The sequence below is a fragment of the Cynocephalus volans genome, chromosome 3 (assembly GCF_027409185.1).
Source record: "Cynocephalus volans isolate mCynVol1 chromosome 3, mCynVol1.pri, whole genome shotgun sequence".
NCBI classification, from domain to species: domain Eukaryota; kingdom Metazoa; phylum Chordata; class Mammalia; order Dermoptera; family Cynocephalidae; genus Cynocephalus; species Cynocephalus volans.
The window spans coordinates 148,603,795-148,620,931 of NC_084462.1; the positions used below are offsets into that span (position 1 = coordinate 148,603,795).

The 17,137-nt window shown below is 32.5% G+C and overlaps 1 protein-coding gene across 4 annotated transcripts in view; it reads left to right on the top strand.

Annotated features, from left to right (window-relative positions):
* Positions 1–17,137, top strand: part of GPHN (gephyrin) — a 562,178-nt gene that overhangs the window by 234,687 nt on the left and 310,354 nt on the right. Inside the window, exon 5 of one of the 4 annotated variants that reach the window (XM_063088486.1) lies at positions 6,097–6,135. The exons of the other annotated variants lie outside the window; for them this stretch is intronic. Within the exon in view, the coding sequence (XP_062944556.1) occupies positions 6,097–6,135 (39 nt within the window). The remainder of the gene's footprint in view (positions 1–6,096; positions 6,136–17,137) is intronic. 4 annotated transcript variants of the gene reach the window in all.

Here is a 17,137-nt window from a genome sequence, read left to right on the forward strand (position 1 = left end):
CATACTGATTTAAAGTATGTCCATAAAGTCTTCATAATATTGTTGTTATTTCTTAATTTTGACTGAGTAAGCTTTCTCTTTAATCTTTTTCATCTCCATATAAATCAGAAATCTTGAATTTCTGCTATTCTAGTATCTGTTTATTTTTCTTTCCTCTTTTTTTTCTCTTTTTAGTACAATTAGTTGACAAGAGTCTATATCCATGACCTTTCATGTTTCATTATATCAGACATTGAGCAGCCTTCTATTCTTAAGTAAGTTTTTCAATTTCTTGGAAACCACAGTGGTACTCTTATATTCAAATAAGCCTTTAGCAATTACTTGGGTAAAGTTGTATTGGAGTGTGTTTTTAATGAGTTTAAAATATACATAAATATGTCCTCTCTAATACCTATTTTTGAAAAGTGATTTACCTGATTGTGAGTAACTTGAAATATATGGGTTTGCTTCACTCCATGTTTTATTTTGTGGTTGTTGTGGTTTTTCGTTTTCGTTTTTGTTTTTTGGCAGCTGGCTGGTAAGGGGATCCAAACCGTTGACCTTAGTGTTATCAGCACTACACTCTAATCAAATGAACTAACCAGCCAGCCCCTTCACTTCATATTTTATATATATAAATATATATGCTATGAATGTGTATGGCAAAAGTCTGTAGAACTGTTAAGCCTTTAAAAAATAAATAAATGTAAAAGCAAGATAGGGACACCAAAAAATAATTCTACTAATTTCCCATTTCCTTTTATACACTTAAGCAGATGCAGTTCTAAGATATAATACTGGCATGTCAAGAATGTAGAAATATGATTTTGGACCTGAATTATATAATTATTTGTTTTTAACTTGTCTGTCTTTGATAGTTGTGCCTAAAAGAGAAGAACTTTTTAGACACATTTATCAATATACAATTCAGGATTGCATATATTTTAAATAGGGTCAGAAGTTATAGGTAGAAAACACAAATATCAATTTGATGAATATAAAATAATGTAAAACTTCTCCCTTAAGGTAATAGTATTTTACAGTCAATAATTGTCAATAATTAATTTGATCTACAAATACAAAAGATAATTGTTTATGGGATGTGTGTGTTGTTAGAAAAAAATGAAGAGAGGAAAATGATAAATAGAATGAGTGAAAGAAAGCAATCAAAAAGTTATTGTCAATGGCTATAACTCTACAGGAAATGAAAATTTTAATTGACTTAGGTTTCTTCCCAAGTCTGTTAAAAATGAGAATGTAATAGCACGTTAAGTATTTTTTTTTTTACATATTTTATAGGAATAGAGCTATCAGAATTGATTTTCCTCAATTATTAATTTATTTCTAATTTTAGGCCCTGTATCATAGAATGTGGTTCATCTGATAGTCACATGCCTACTGGCCTTCTCCCTGACTCTGAATATGAGATGTTATCAAAGCTTACATATAATAGATAATAATCCACATTCCTCAGCTTTTTAGAGTTTTATTTTGATATGAAAAGATTTATTTTTAAAAAATAGATCGCATTTTCTTTGATCTAGTGAAGGTCAAATAATTTGTTGGCACTGGTGAAATGCTAGTACAGTCATCTCTCATAATGACATTTCAGTCAGCGATAGACTACTTATAGGACAGGGTTCCATAAGATTATAGTACCATATTTTTACTGTACCATTTCTATGTTTAGATATGTTTTCATACACAGATACTTAACATTGTGCCACAATTGCCTACAGTACTCAGTACAGTAACATGCTATACAAGTTTGAAGCCTAAGAGCAATAGGCTATATACCATGTAGCCCAGGTATGTAGTAGGCTACACCATCTAGGTTTGTGTAAATACACTCTGTAATGTTTGCACAATCACCTAATGACACATTTCTCAAACCATAACCCCACCATTAAGCAATGCATGAAGTAATTAGGGCAAAAAGTGACTTTGCATTTAAAACAAATTGAAATGCTCATTTTCAAGAGGAAAAAGTACATTACTCCTCGAGGTCAGAATTTTGGAATTTTGAGAATGAGGCAAAGACAAAAACTTTATATACGTAGAATCCACAAATTAAATTATGTCTTCAGTTGTGTATGTCTTAATTGCATGCCTACTCTTAACCAGAATTTGTTTTTAGCTTTTATGGGGCCCGTATTGGGAAGACAGATCATGTCTTGAGTAAACATACAAATAAGTATAGATACAAATAATGGCAAGTATTATTTCTAATTAGAGTTCTAACTAGAAAAGTAGTGTGACCCATATAATCATTTATGAAGCAGCATGACATAGTGGTTAAGAGCATAGACTTTTGGGGTTTGAATCTAAGAATACTAGTATGTGGCCTTGTACAACTTACTTAACTTTCTATACCTCAGTTTTCTTATATGTAAAATGTAGCTAGTAAGAGTACTTAAGAACTTACCTCATAGGGTAGTTATATTATGTGACAAGTGAGGCACTAAAATCAATATTTATTTACTACATAAATATTTGCTATTATTATTATCTACAATATAAGAAGAAAACACTTTAGCTTAAAAAATAAGTAAATAAGGGTTGAATAAATATTGAAAGAATTTTTCTCTGGAGAAAAAAATCAAGCAGGAGAAGACCTAAAGTACACAATAGCACAGTTGTGGGAAAGGAAAACGATAGATCGTAGAAGACATTTAAATGCTTATTTTACCAAATTAATTACCAAATATTATCAAAGTGATAAAATCTTGAAATCACATTTTCAACTCATGCTTACAAGCCTATTCTTATAAAATGAATAGAGGATGGCATAACCAAATACTTAGGCTTTGCAAAATATGTGCTAAGACATTAACAGCAAAATACTATTCAGTATTTTGCAGATATAAAATGCTAAAAGTAGATTTATCTAGAGACATACAGGAATGAAGATTTCAGGATATTCCTTTCTGTATTACTGCTTGAAATCAAGAATGTGAATTCATCTCTCCATATATTAGATATCCATCTGTAAAATGGACTTAATGTTGCTTTTCACACAAAATATAAGATAACAACAAGTGGATTTATATCTGTCAGTTACCATGAACTTCTCAAAATAATATTGTATTAGAAGGGCTGAATATTTATAACTTTATGTTATTACCTGCTATAAAAGGAAGCTGATAGGAAGTCAGAAAGTGGATTCAGATGACAAAATAAAAAATTTGGAATGATCCTAATAATTTTACCAGTATTATTTCTTTATACTGGGACTTGAAAAGAGCACAGCTGCTGTTAAAAAAAAAAGAGGAAAAATGCCCAATGAAGGAGTAACCATTTCAGATCATCATGAATGGCACCCAGATGAGAATTTGGAGAAAAGAGTCCATTTCCTTCAAAAGATGCTGAAAAGAAAGAAGTGTAAACTCTTGGAAGTATGGAGTTAGAAGATGAAGTGTTGTCAGTTTCACTGTGAGAGAGAGAGAAAGAGACCAAAGGCAACAATGCAGAATGACTAATTGATATAAGAAGAAATAAATTACACTGCTCTGTGAAGAATGAAGATAGCATTATAGTGATGGATGTCAGTGGGATAATTTAAGTGTCTTGATCTCAGCCTTTTCACTCCTTTCCATAAGTTTGATTGTAGCAAATAACATAATATCCTTTCATATGATAATCCTCAGGGTAAGACTTTATGGAAGAAAAAGTAGGTCAGTTTTGATTAGGAGGTGATTTTGAATGAATTTTGCAAATTTTTAAAATACTTTCCTACAAAATGTAGATATTTGAGCCAATGAGAAAGTAAGTGTTAGTTTTGAATATTTTGTAAATATAATGAAGTCTTATAATGTGTTTTTTCTTGCTGTAATTCAGGACTACATTGTATAGGCAATCCCATGATAATGAGGTTACTTTAATAGTAACTCCATTGGTGAGGTTCATAGGAAATTCACATCATGCCAATATCCCACTATTGTTAAGCAGGGTATTTAGAAGTTTGGTTAATTATGTGATACTTTGATATGGGTTCTATTTGTGGGCCCCATTTACTTCCTCTTTTACTCCCTCCCATTTTGCCATTTTCAAAACTTACCAGTACTGTGCTCTGTCCCTTAAGATGGGGCTGCTCTGTGAGATAGACAGATGAATGAATTTCACCATTAGTAATAAATAATATTTAGAGGAATGAAAGGGCTGCTTTTATATAATATTGAAAGCAAATCCTAGTATAAATGCTCCTTCCCTCAAAGGTGCGTCATGGGTAACAGTAGCAACGGAAGTAGTGATAACTCTAGTCTGTCTTTGCTCAAACTTTAGTTATTACCCTTTGCCTTTTAAATATAAAATACCTTGGGACAGGGGTCAGCAAACTTACTCTTTAAAGGGCCAGGTGGTAAGTATTTTATACTTCATAGGCCATGTGGTTTCTGTCACAACCACCCAACTCTTCTAGCCCTTTAGCATAAAAATAGCCATAGATGATATCAATTGAATGAGCTTTGCTGTGCTCCAATAAAACTTTATTATGGTCACTGAAATTGGATTTCATGTAGTTTTCACGTACACAAAATACTGTTCTTCTTTTGATTTTTTTTTTTTTTGAATCATTCAAAAATGTAAAGGTCATTCTTAGGTTGTAGGTCATAGGAAAAACAGGCAGTGGGCAGGATTTGGCCTATGGGCTGTAGTTTGCCAACCCCTATTTTAGAACGTTCCTATCCTGTAGTGCAATAGCATCTGCTCTGCTAATCCAAAAGCTCAATAGTTGTGAGCTTTTCAGAAGAATGCTTTGAAAATTTGATATCAAAAAAGGAGAACCCCATCCCATTAGTATGGTGGTGAGAAGAAGAAAGGAGAAGCCCCACAAGTAAAAATAAATAAATAAATATATATGTATATAACCTGTTACATATACATATGTTCAGGATGTTGGAGATACAGCAATGAACAAAGAAATCAAAAAGTTCCTGCCTTTAGGGAATTTACATTTTTGTGGGGGGCACAAATATAAGAAAACCAATAAAATGTATAGTATTGGAGATGGCAAGTTCTATGGATTAACATAAACCAGGGGAGGAGGATAGGTAGTCAAGGCAGGAAAGAGGGTTATAATTTTAAATAGAGTCTCATCAAGCAAGGCCTCATTGATAAAATGACATTTAAGCCAAGACTTAATGGAGGAGAGAGTGGAAGCCACGGATCATGTATAACTTGTAATGGAGAAGACTTAATGTAATGGAGCAGAGGCATGGCATGATCTGTGTTATATTTTAATAGGGAAACCAGTTAGGAGGCTATTAAAATAATCCAGGTGAAAAATGATAGTGGCTTAGACCAGTGGTGATGGTAGTGGATAGATTGTTGAAGGTAGAGATAACAGATAGAATAAGAGAAAGAGAGAAGTCAAGTATAAGACCCAGGATTTGACTTGGGCAATTGGAAGGAGAGAGTGCCATTTACTGAAATGGAGAAGACTGTGGGAAGAGTAGGTTTGAGGGGAAATATTGGGAGTTTTACTTTGGTCACAGAAACTTAAACTGCGTTTAGATATCCAAGTGGAGATGTTGAATTGCAGTTAGATATATGCATCTGGGGTTCAGAGAAAAGTCTGGGCTAGAAATATTGGTTTTTAGAGTCATCAACATATAAATGGAATTAAAATCCATGACAGTAGATGAGATTACCACGGTATTTACTGGTATTATTATTATTGATTGATTGATTTTAATGATGCTGATTCCTTTCTCATCCACTTTCGAAGAGGTGGGTAGTTTCTAGTAATCTGTCCCCTCTGTTCACTCACAAAGAGTGGAAGGGATCCCACTAAATCAGAAACCTGACCTACAGGAAGTACCAGTAGTTGCTCATCCTCAAATTTTGCCATGGTATAAACATGGGAGTGAATTTTCTCAAGTACCTCCTTGCTGGAAACTGTTTGCACTGGAGGTAAGTGTGAAAGGGGGTTGTGGGAAATGATGGGGTAAGGGCTTCCTAAACCTTTCCCAAAACTCAGAAATGGTTTGATTCTGAGGAAGGGAGAAGGTTCAGGCTGGTTCTTAGTTCCCTGAACCAGTTCATACAGCCCTAAATTTGACCTGCTTTCCTCAAACTGGGAGTCAGAAATCCCTTTTCTCTTCTGTTTTTCTGCTGCAGAAATTCCCAACATTCCCATTTTGTGGGCTCCAGAAAGGGGTAAGCGAAGACTTCAATCCCAGCCAATCATTTCTAGATTAATAATTTTTAGTGTTTTGGTTTCTTTTATCATTATGAAAATGCTTGGACTCATTTTTCTCATCTATTTAATTTCCTTGTGGACTGTTATGTATCTGTGTTCTAGGGTCATTCTGTATCCTTGAGCAATAGAGTTCAGACCCATCTGCTGTTTCCATTTGTGTGCTGTTCTCTTATGGATTTTCATGCGCAGTTTATCAGTTACTGTTTCCTAGATGGAAGACACCCAATTCAGGGGACTGCTTCACTCTCAATCTCATCTTTTCCTGAATGCTGTTTAGTTCCTCTGCTGACAGCTTGTCGCTACCCTACCCAACTGCTTCTGATGATCTGTCATTGCTTCTCTACTATTCTGTCTTTCTGCTTGATTGCCTTCAGTTTTTGTCTACTTTTTGCCTCACTACACTCATCTGCTGAATGATTTGCATTCTTCACTAGCTGGTGCTTTGTCCATCAGCAAATGGCCTGGTATTATCATATCCATCTGCTATTTTAGCATTGTAGACTGCCCAGCATTGTCTATCTCTTTTCCTACTATTCCACTATACTATGGCCTACCAAGTGCTATGCCATCTGCCTGCCTGATCTTGCCCTGCCCAATCTATGCCTGTAATATTGTAAGTAGGTGCAGATTGTTTAGTACTTTTGCTGTTTCCACTTGTGTTGTGCCAGTGAGTTGGGCTGCTGAGTGAGTTTTCTTAACTATTGCCTCCTCTACCTATTTGCTGCCCATGGCCACCCCGTTAATTTATTTAAGACATTGCATTAATCTCCTTGTATTTGCAACTTGCTGATTGGCCTGTATTACCTCCTTTGTGGTTCTCTGCATCTAATAAATCACTGGCGTTGTTCCTCTGTTGTCTTGTAAACCTGATCAGATTTTATTTTCAAGAAACATTTTGCCTACATATTATCCAAACATATCTTAGAAATAGGAAGATGCCTTGCTGTTATATCCCAGTCCAGTTTACTCTTAAACTGAGTTTTTAAACTTACCATCTGTCCTTTTCTCTTCTTTATATAACTCCACATTCTTATCTTTATTTAGGAATTTATTTTTTTTCTTAATCATTCATCATCTTTGATTCAGTTATCTTTTCACATTATATATTATGTACATTTATCCTTTGTGGGTGGGATCTTTCAATAATTTTCCATATACTAAGTTTATTATTTATTTTCCCTAATTTTTTCAGGGTTTCATGAGGCCAAATTACTCCTATTAATTTTATTCTTGTTAGTAAGACCAGAAGAATTTTTTTAAAATTTAAAAGAATCATCTCTAAAAATAATAAATTTAATTGTCTTATAGTTCTTTGTAGTTTAGATTAAAGTAAATTTCTGCTCTGCTGCATTTTTTCCTTTGAGAATATTGTTTCTCAGCCTTTCCATAGTTTATGTAATATCAATTCTTTAGAGATCTTTTTGATGTGTTTCTTTCCCTCTTTTTAAACTGTCTTTTCTTGTGTGTTGGCAGACTTTTGAAATTGATATTTTCCCATTATTTGCAAAGTACTTGGCATCTAAAAGTAACTTGCAATATAGCATTATCTGCACTGTAAATCTTGTAGTCTTATTCACTTATATTTTAACAAAAGACTAAACATGAGAAACAGAAGAATTTTGGTGAAATTCATAAGAGTCTAAGGAAGAGATGTAAAACAGAGTATGTATGTGTGCATGCACATATGTATGTACAGATTTGAAGCGTTCAGTGTGTGTATGTATTTACAACATCATTGTGCTTGAAGTGTGGAAAATGCTGTGTATCTATATTAAATTTTATTTTATTTTTACAAAAAACAAAAGGGAGAAAGAAAAACCTAGAAAGAATGGTAAATTTAAAGAATAGGGAAAAAGTATAGGCAGGGCTTTTAAAAATTTTTTCTTTTGATAATACAGAAAAATTAATCAATATTAAGAAAAAATCTGCTCTAGGAAAGTCAAGATAATTATTTTAGTGGTTTTCTTATTTTGGTAAAATATACATAACATAAAATTACCATTTTAACCATTTTTAGTGTACAATTCAACAGCATTAGTACACTCATAATTTCATGCAGCCATCACCACTATCTGTTTCCAGAACTTTTTCATCATCATGCCGAACAATCTCTGTATCCATTAAACAAAAACTCCCCGTTCCACCTTCCCCTTACCCCTGGTAAATTCTAATCTACTTTCTGTCTCTCTAAATTTGCCTATTCGAGGTACCTCACATAAGTGTAATTATACAATTTTTGTCCTTCAGTGTCTGGCTTATTTCACTTATCATTTTTCAAGATTCATCCATGTTGTAGCATGTATCAGAATTTCATTTCTTTTTTTTTTTTAAGACTGACAGATATTCTATTGTATGTATATATGACAATTTATCAGTCCATCTGTTGGTGGACACTTGGGTCGTTCCCATCTTTTAGCTATTATGAGTAATGCTGCTGTGAACACTGGTGTGCATGTATCTGTTTTTCTTTTAAGTTCTTTTGGTTATATAACTAGAAGTGGATTCAGTAGCCATTAATACTTTTTGTCTATTTAAGAGGAAATTAAATAAATGGCAAAGAGATCAGGGAAACGGCATAATTAACATGAAAGATGGATAAGTCCAAGATATTGTATTAGGAGCAGAAGAAATTATAAACTTTAAGAAAGGCTACCTAAGGCCAGATGATAAGATTTAGAAGACTCTACATTCTAAGAATGAAGTTAAAATAACAGATCTTGGATGCTTGAGGAACACCTAAACTGATTCTGAAGAAGGTTAAATTTTTAAAAAATATCAACTTTAGGGCAGAATGATGGCATGTCTTTGAAATGAAATAATGTGGACTTTTAAAGAGCAGAAGAGGTAGACATTTGAAAGGCAAGATTTAAAAGAGATGACTGAGGTGAGGAAACCAGGTTGAGTTTAGAGGAACCAGAAATGAGAACAAGAATTCATTTCAAGTCAATGGCCCTTCATCCTGAATACCTAGCCTTCTACCTATAGAGAGTTTTCTAAAAAGATTCCTAGGCCCAACCCCCAGAGATTCTGATTCAATAGGTTGGGAATATGATTTAGGTAATGTGTGCGTCTGTGTGTCTCTGTGTGTGTGTTTTAATCCATTGGTGAAACACAATGTAAGTTAAATTGAACTCTTTACCATAGTTTCCTAGACCTTACAGGAATTATGAAAGTTAGAATGGATTGGTCCTTGTCTTCAAGGAGTTTAAGACTGGAATAGTTAAAATAAAAATGGATTTAGGAATGAAGACTTTCAGTCCATTAGGTGATATGTTTCACTTGTTAATTCAACAATTTGGGGGATATGCCCTAATCACCCTTTCTTAACTGAGGTTCCCTCATCTAAACTATCAAATACAGAAAATTATTTGAGCGACTAACTTCTCAATTTTCCCAAGAGTGGTACATAAATTAGGACCATTCTCTAAGTGGAGGTGCAAAATGAATTCACTAATACAATAGTTCTCTCAGAACATATTAAGAAAGTCTGCTGTATTCCACGTAGCCTGCTACGAGTATGTGACACAAAGATATAAGGCCATGCTCTCAAGGAGCTTACATTATAGGAGAGGGAAAAGACTTTTAACAAAAAAAGGAATACTTCTAATATCCACAAAATTTTGTTATGGAAATACTTTCACCTCTTCTAAGCATCATTGATTCAAGAATAAGAATTCTTCTGTATTAAAACCTCATCACAGATGAAGTATGCTGGCAATAATTTAAATTTCAGTAGGAATCTTTTCAATTTTAAAGCCTAGAGTATTCAGTTACAGATTAGTGATTTATTTCATTGATAGTTATTTAAAAATAGTATTACTGAAACCAGGCTTGTTAGTGTACAGTGGAAAAGCAGAGAATGGCTAGAGATTAACTAGTGCTCAGAAGATTATTCTTGAATGTACTTGCAACCACAGTGAGGGATTTTTTTCCCCCTTAGGTACAACTCTTGTATCAGTACTGAAAATATTCAGGAATTTAGTTTATCCTCACTACCAACTAAAACACTTGAATTCCTAGTGTCAGAAGTTTTAGTCATATTCATTAGTTTTTATTACGGACTTGAATAACTAGTCATCTGAACTAGGAATTTATTTGTCCTCCCTATATTGATGTGTGCCTTCAAAGTTGAGAGCAGTTAGCTCACTGCTTCACACTGATTCCTTTAAAGCCACACTTAGAATAAGTTTTAGTAACCTATTTTTCTTCCCTTATCTTGATGTCCTACTAAAGTTATTTTAACAGCACAGCTATGTGAAGCACAAGGTTTTCATGTCAAGAGAAAACACTAAAATAAAAATTGCACCCAGTTTAGCTTGTTTACTTAAAAATAATGAATAATTTTTAAAGATTTTGCTTTGTTTGTATTAATTCTGAAAAACATTTTTAAAGCCAAAAGAAGATTATGCAGATATTTTAATTATCTGGGATAAAGAAAAATATGAGTAACATCATTTTACTGAACTCATTAATAAATATAATTTTTCTTTTCTCTGAACTTCTATTTTTTATTTTGAGGAAAGCTAAATTGAAAGTAGAGTTATATAATGTGTTTCTTCTGTGTGAAAGTTAATATGAGAAGGCAGTATCTCTATCTCACCCTTTTTAGGCTTCAAGTCCTTTTTATATTTAATAATAAGAAAATTCTCTGAATTTTCTTGCAATCAGGAGATTTTTTTGTAGGCAACTACTTTAAAAACAAATAATCTAATTTTTCTTTTTTTTCTCCTTTCTCTACTGACTAGTAGTAGGACATATTCAGGACCTTGCAAAGTGTGTAGATGAAGATTTAGCTTCCTTACATGCACATTTTGTGGAGGTAGTTTCACTGTTTTGGCTTTGAATATAGACAGTAACAATAGCAGGCACTAATAACCAGTCTCTATGTACACTAATCTCTTTTCTCCCCATTTGCTGCCCTCCTACTGTCAAATATTTCAGTGTTGCTGGCAAAAACTAACTTATCATCCCTATAGCACAAGATGTCAGGTGGGTGAAAAAGTGATCATTGAGGGAAAGTAAATTGCCTCAGAGAAACTATTTGGTACAAAGCTCATTATTTATATTTAACAGTCTCTAATTTTATGAACATTAAAATTAATACCCGAAAAATTCACTAGTTAGATTATGAAATACAAGCCACCACGAAACTTTTTGTATTTGTCTCAGAATGCTTCTTAAATTTCTTGTAACATTTAGTACTTAGGAAGAAATTGAGAGTATTTTCTTTTCATCTCAACAGCACAAAAACTCAGATTTGATTCCTCAGATGTTCAAGAATCAAATTTTCTTTGGTTGTTCATAGCCGTAGTCCAATAGTACATTTGTGTTTATTTTACAATCAGAGGTAATAATCCCCTCAAAAAGATCTTAAGCAAAGATCCTAAAAGAAAATATCCCTTATAATAAATTATTTTCTCTTCCAATGCCTTCTGATATAAATTTAGATTTTGTGAGAGGGATAAAAGGGTGAGTCTGTTTAAATATCTTGCTTCTCAGGAAGGTTAGCAGCTATAAAGTAAAACTGAAGACCATCTGCAGAAAGCTCATCTTTTATCAACACGACGATCTGTCTTCAAATTTCTATACTTTCTGATTAGCATTAGAATATAGAAGCATAGCATTTTGTATATAGTAGGTGTTTAATAAGAGCATGAAATGGTGACCTTTTTATTATGAAATCAGTATTAAAGATGTTATTTTTACTGAAAAGTATGTGGTCATTTAGGAGAAGGAAAATACAAAGATTTTTACATTTCTTTTTAATAATGGGTTTTTTAAAAAATAACTTCTATTTTTCCCGAATATAGCAGTAATTTATGGTTTGTGTCAAAAAAGACATTGGAAAATACAGAAAAGCAAAATGAAGTAGATAGTAGATAAAAATGACCAATAATGCCAACCCACGATTGTCACCTAGGACTAATGGATTAACTTGTATAATTGGGAATACATCATATATATAGGTTTATATCTTAGGTTTCTTAGTAATATCATCCCAATGTTAACATAGCTACTAAAATGTATTGTACACTTACTATATTGCCAGGAATTGTGATAAGCACTTTGTGTAATATCTTATTTAATCCACACAGCAAACCTACAAAACAGATTTTATAGATAAGAAAATTAAGTTTAGAAAGATTAGATGATTAAATAAGTTGACCTGTATCATGAAGCTGACATGTGATAGAATTAGAATTTGAACTATGTAGTCTTGACTTCAGAGCCTTTGCTCTTAACCACTCTCCTTTTCATATAACATAAGCTTTTCTTCACTGTAATGAACGTAAGCTTTTCTCCACTGTTCTACAAAAAAACTGAGATTTGTCAATCATTGCAGAATGTAAACAAGCTATGAATAATTTAATTTCCCTATCATTAAATCTTTAGGTACTTTTCTGTTTTCTCCCACAAACATCCCCTTTATGTAAATTTTCATGTATACCTCTGATGATCACTTTAGAAATATTTCCTTAAAATAGAATAACTGACTCAAAGTTGTGAAGTCTCATAATACATATTGCCAGATTCTCTCAGAATATATGTATAAATTTATATATTTATATTATCTATTTAGGAGATTGCATGTCTATATTCATTTTTAATCTTATGTATTTGATAGGTAAAAAATTATATATTTTACTTGGCATATTGTAGATTAATAATGAGATTAAACACTTTCTTATAACTGTTCAGTTTTGTTTCTTCTTTTATAAAATGACTGTTTTTTGTTGTTCAGTTTTGGCTCAGTAGCCTATTCTTAAAGACTGATTCTAATCAAAAGGGGGAGTTTAAGGAACAGGTTATCGAGAAATAATTTTTTGGCAGGGTCAGATTTATATTTTAGCTATATCATTTAGACACATAAATATAAACCAATTCATTTTCCCTTTTTTCAAACTCCATTAACATAGTGTTACTCAATTCTTTTATCATTTACACTCTTACAATGAGGTCAAGCTCAAAAGCATATCCTGAATCACAGGCATGAAGTTAATTAAAATACAAACACAATTTTTTCTAATAAGGTAGTTTTGCCCTTTGTGAGGTTTTTTCATAGTTGATGCATGATAGTTTATTTTCTAACTATTCTTTTCTTATGGAATGTTCAATGTTAAATATTTTACAGGTGGAAATTTATTGAACCTCAATAACTTAAAAATCATTTATAATTAGGGAATTAAATATGCATAGCTACTATTAGCAGCCACTTTAAAAAATACCAAATATGTAATCTTACTTATACAATTATTTGACTTGGCAACCTTATTTTTCTGCATAGGAATTCCAATGGAAACATTATTCTAGCATGCAGTCAATGTGAAATATATTTGATTATCCAGACATTTAAAGCATTTTGTAAACTTTTCCTGGCATTTTAGAGCTCAACTTCCCCTCTAGTATATCAGACAGCCTGTATTTTAACTTGCAAGGCATTTCAGAACTCAGAGTTTTTTTGTAAGTGAATTAACACTTGGCTTGTATTTTCCATAGAAACACGTATGTGTATAAGTGGTTCTTAACTAGGAACAATGTTTGTCCCCAGGGAACATTTGTCAATGCCTGGTAACATTTTTGGTTGTCACAGCCAGAGGAGTGCTACTGTTGTGTAGACAGAGGCCAGGGATTCTGTCAAATGTTCTACAGTGCTCAGGACAGCTCCTACAACAAAAAATTATGTGGCCCAAAATGTTAATAATGCAGAGACTGAGAAACCCTCATTTATGTAATTTTGAGTACCCACTAACTGCCAGGCACTGTACTAGGGGCTAGAGGTACATCAATAGAAAGTTATCTTAGGAAAGATATGTTACTGTTGGGAAACAGAAAGAATTGTATAAATAAAATATAATATGATAATTGATAAAGTAGTAGTAGATATGTTATATAGGAGCAAAAATAGTATAGTTATAGCTTAATGGATTTTCAAAAACTGAACATATCTGCATAACTAGCATTCAGATCGAGAAACCAGAACATACATACATATATATACACATAAATATATACATATATATATACGTATATATACGTATCATTAGTTGAAAATGAATAAATTGATGAAAATTTCTATAGAGGATCTATAGAAATTTTGAACTTGGTTACAGTCTAGACTAAACTGAACCTGGTTACAGTCTAGACTAAAGGTTGATGGCCATTTATTTGTTTTTATTTTAATTTAAAACATGTCTTTTTTTTGTTTCGGGATTTTGCTATTTGTACATTTAGCCATGCTTAAGGTAGTTTTCAGCTCAGGTGAGAAAAATGAAGGAGAAAGTTGAGAGAGGAAGGGAAAGGGGGGGGCATTAAAATACTGCATCTGTGTAAATAAGGAAATTGTCTGAGGTGGAAATAACTGAGTTCCCAGTTGTTACCTCTTAGTGGAGAGCTTAATGTCTGTTTTAATTTTCATGCATGCATCCCCAAAGAGAACAAAGGCAGTGAGTCAAGAAGTTCCCTGTAGTCAAAAGGCAGTAGTGTCACTTCAAAGATGTACTGATTGCTGTCTTAGACATTGGCCAAACTAGTTGTCTCTTTGTCCAGGTCACAAAGACAAAAGCAATTAGCTTTTGATAAACAGAGCACTGCCTATCAATGTTTCAAAGATGAAGAATTCTAACATTTTTTTAAAAAATGGTTTTTTGGTGAACTCTGATCTGATAGTAGTTATACCTGTTATCTGTTGATTGGATAAAATATGTGAAGATTTTAAAATTGCAGTTAATTCTGTAAGGTTTTTAGATGAATTTATAGCATTAATTACACCTAAAGTCATGAAAAGTTATAGCAGGCATAAATGGGAGTTAGTATTTATTCATTGTATTATCAGTGCTTTTTGCATTAGAAGGAAAAAACCTTCCAATTGCTCTGATATTCCCAAGGGTCTTTGCTCTACAAATGAAGAATGGTAGGCATTCGAGTATTTTCATACTTGGTTGTGTGTGTGTGTGTGTGTGTGTGTGTGTGTGTGTGTTTCATTTTGGAAGAATCTGTATTTGGTCCAAATTTTTGAGAGTTCTAAAATGAATTAGCTGGGACAGTGAGCTAGTCTCTTAATCCGGATATCTGTTAAATTCATATATAACTACATAACCTACCAAGTCATTGCAAATCAGTGTGATATAAAATTTCAGTCATTGAAGGAATAGCTATATATTGTTAGTGTACCTGTCAGTACCCTTCAGTCATCAGCCCAAGTCTCAAACTTCATTCTAAGCTCACATTCTTTTTATCTCAAATCATAGAAAAATGGGAGGAATGATATGTGCCTTTTTTTCTCCAAGCTGTTACTGTATATGCCTGAAGGGAAGATGGCACCAACTATAACATGAGACACCTATTTTCCCAATGAGAAGATCTAAAAATGGGTGGATTGTTCATCTTAAATATATCTATTTTTAGAGATTTAGATAAAATAGTGAAATATTTAATTTGCTAATTTAAAAATACACGTTAGTACAAATTTAAAACCACATAGAAAATAATATGTTATTTAGGACAATTACACTTTTTAATGGAAATTTTATAGAAGATTTTATTTAAACTGTTTACATATACCATTAACATCAATGTATCATTCACAGAGTACTTTTTAAGTCATCTCAAAGTTTTCCATGATATAGCATCCTTACTTTGTTTTTTTATTTTAACAACTCTACTGAGATATAATTCTCATGCCATACAGTTCATCCATTTAAAGTGCACAATTCAGTGGTTTGGGGTATTTTATATTTGTTGTTTTAATTATTTTACAATATATGTAACACAAAACTTGATACCTTAGCCATTTTTTGGTATGTGTACAATTCATTGGCATAAATTACATTCACCACCATCTAGTTTTAAAACTTTCTACACCTCACACAGAAACTCTGTAACTGTTAAGCAGTAATTCTCCATTTCTCCCTCCCCCTAACCCATGGTAACCTCTAATCTATTTTCCATCTCCATAAATTTGCCAATTATAGATGTTTTGTATAAGTGGAATCATAAAGTATTTGTTCTTTTGTGTCTGGCATATTTCATTTAGCATAATATCTTCTCAGTTCATCCATGTTATAACATGTATTAGAACTTCATTCCTTTTTATGGCTGAATAATGTTCCATTGTATGGATATACCACAGTTTGTTTATCTGTTCATCTGTTGGTGGACACTTAGGTTGCTTTCATCTTTTTGATATTGGGAATAATGCTACAATGAACATTGGCATACAATATGTGCTCAAGTTCTTACTTTTAATTCCTTTGGTTATATACCGAGAAGTGGAAGTGTTGGATCATATGGTAATTCTATGTTTCACATTTTAAGGAGTCAAACTGTTTAAGAGTTTTATGTTTTAGTTCTTATGTGTAGATCTTTGATCCACTTTGAGTTTATTTTTATATATGGTGTGAGGTAGGGATTCATCCTTATTTCTTAATTATGAAAATATAGCATTTTAAAATTTTCTATTCAAAGGTACTACTGGAAATGTTGTTCCAAACCTCAAGTACCAATTTGCCTAACATGAGTACACTTGCTTTTTTTCTTTAATCCTGTAAGTATATCCTAATATTCACAGTATGACCATATATAATATTGCTTTTTAATAATCATTTCTGACAGGCATCCTCTATAACCAAACAACACTAGTATTGATGGAGAACTCTTTTAGACTTATGGGCCTTTGTCAAACAGTACTATTTGATAAAAAATAAAAACAGAAAGAAAGAGAATTCAATATAATATGCAAGTCCTTATAAGGGTACCTTTGATTTTAAAAAAACTGGCCTTATGGAAGTTAAGATATGGGCATAGGACTTTGATTTTGACTATTCGTGTATATTGGGGCTCATTCTCAGCTCTGTACTAATTCAAACAATTTGTAATTATAGATCAAAATAAACTTTAGAATGTTTGTAGGAGGTGCATATACCAGTATTAAAGCCTGAAATTGTAGATTAGACTTGTCTT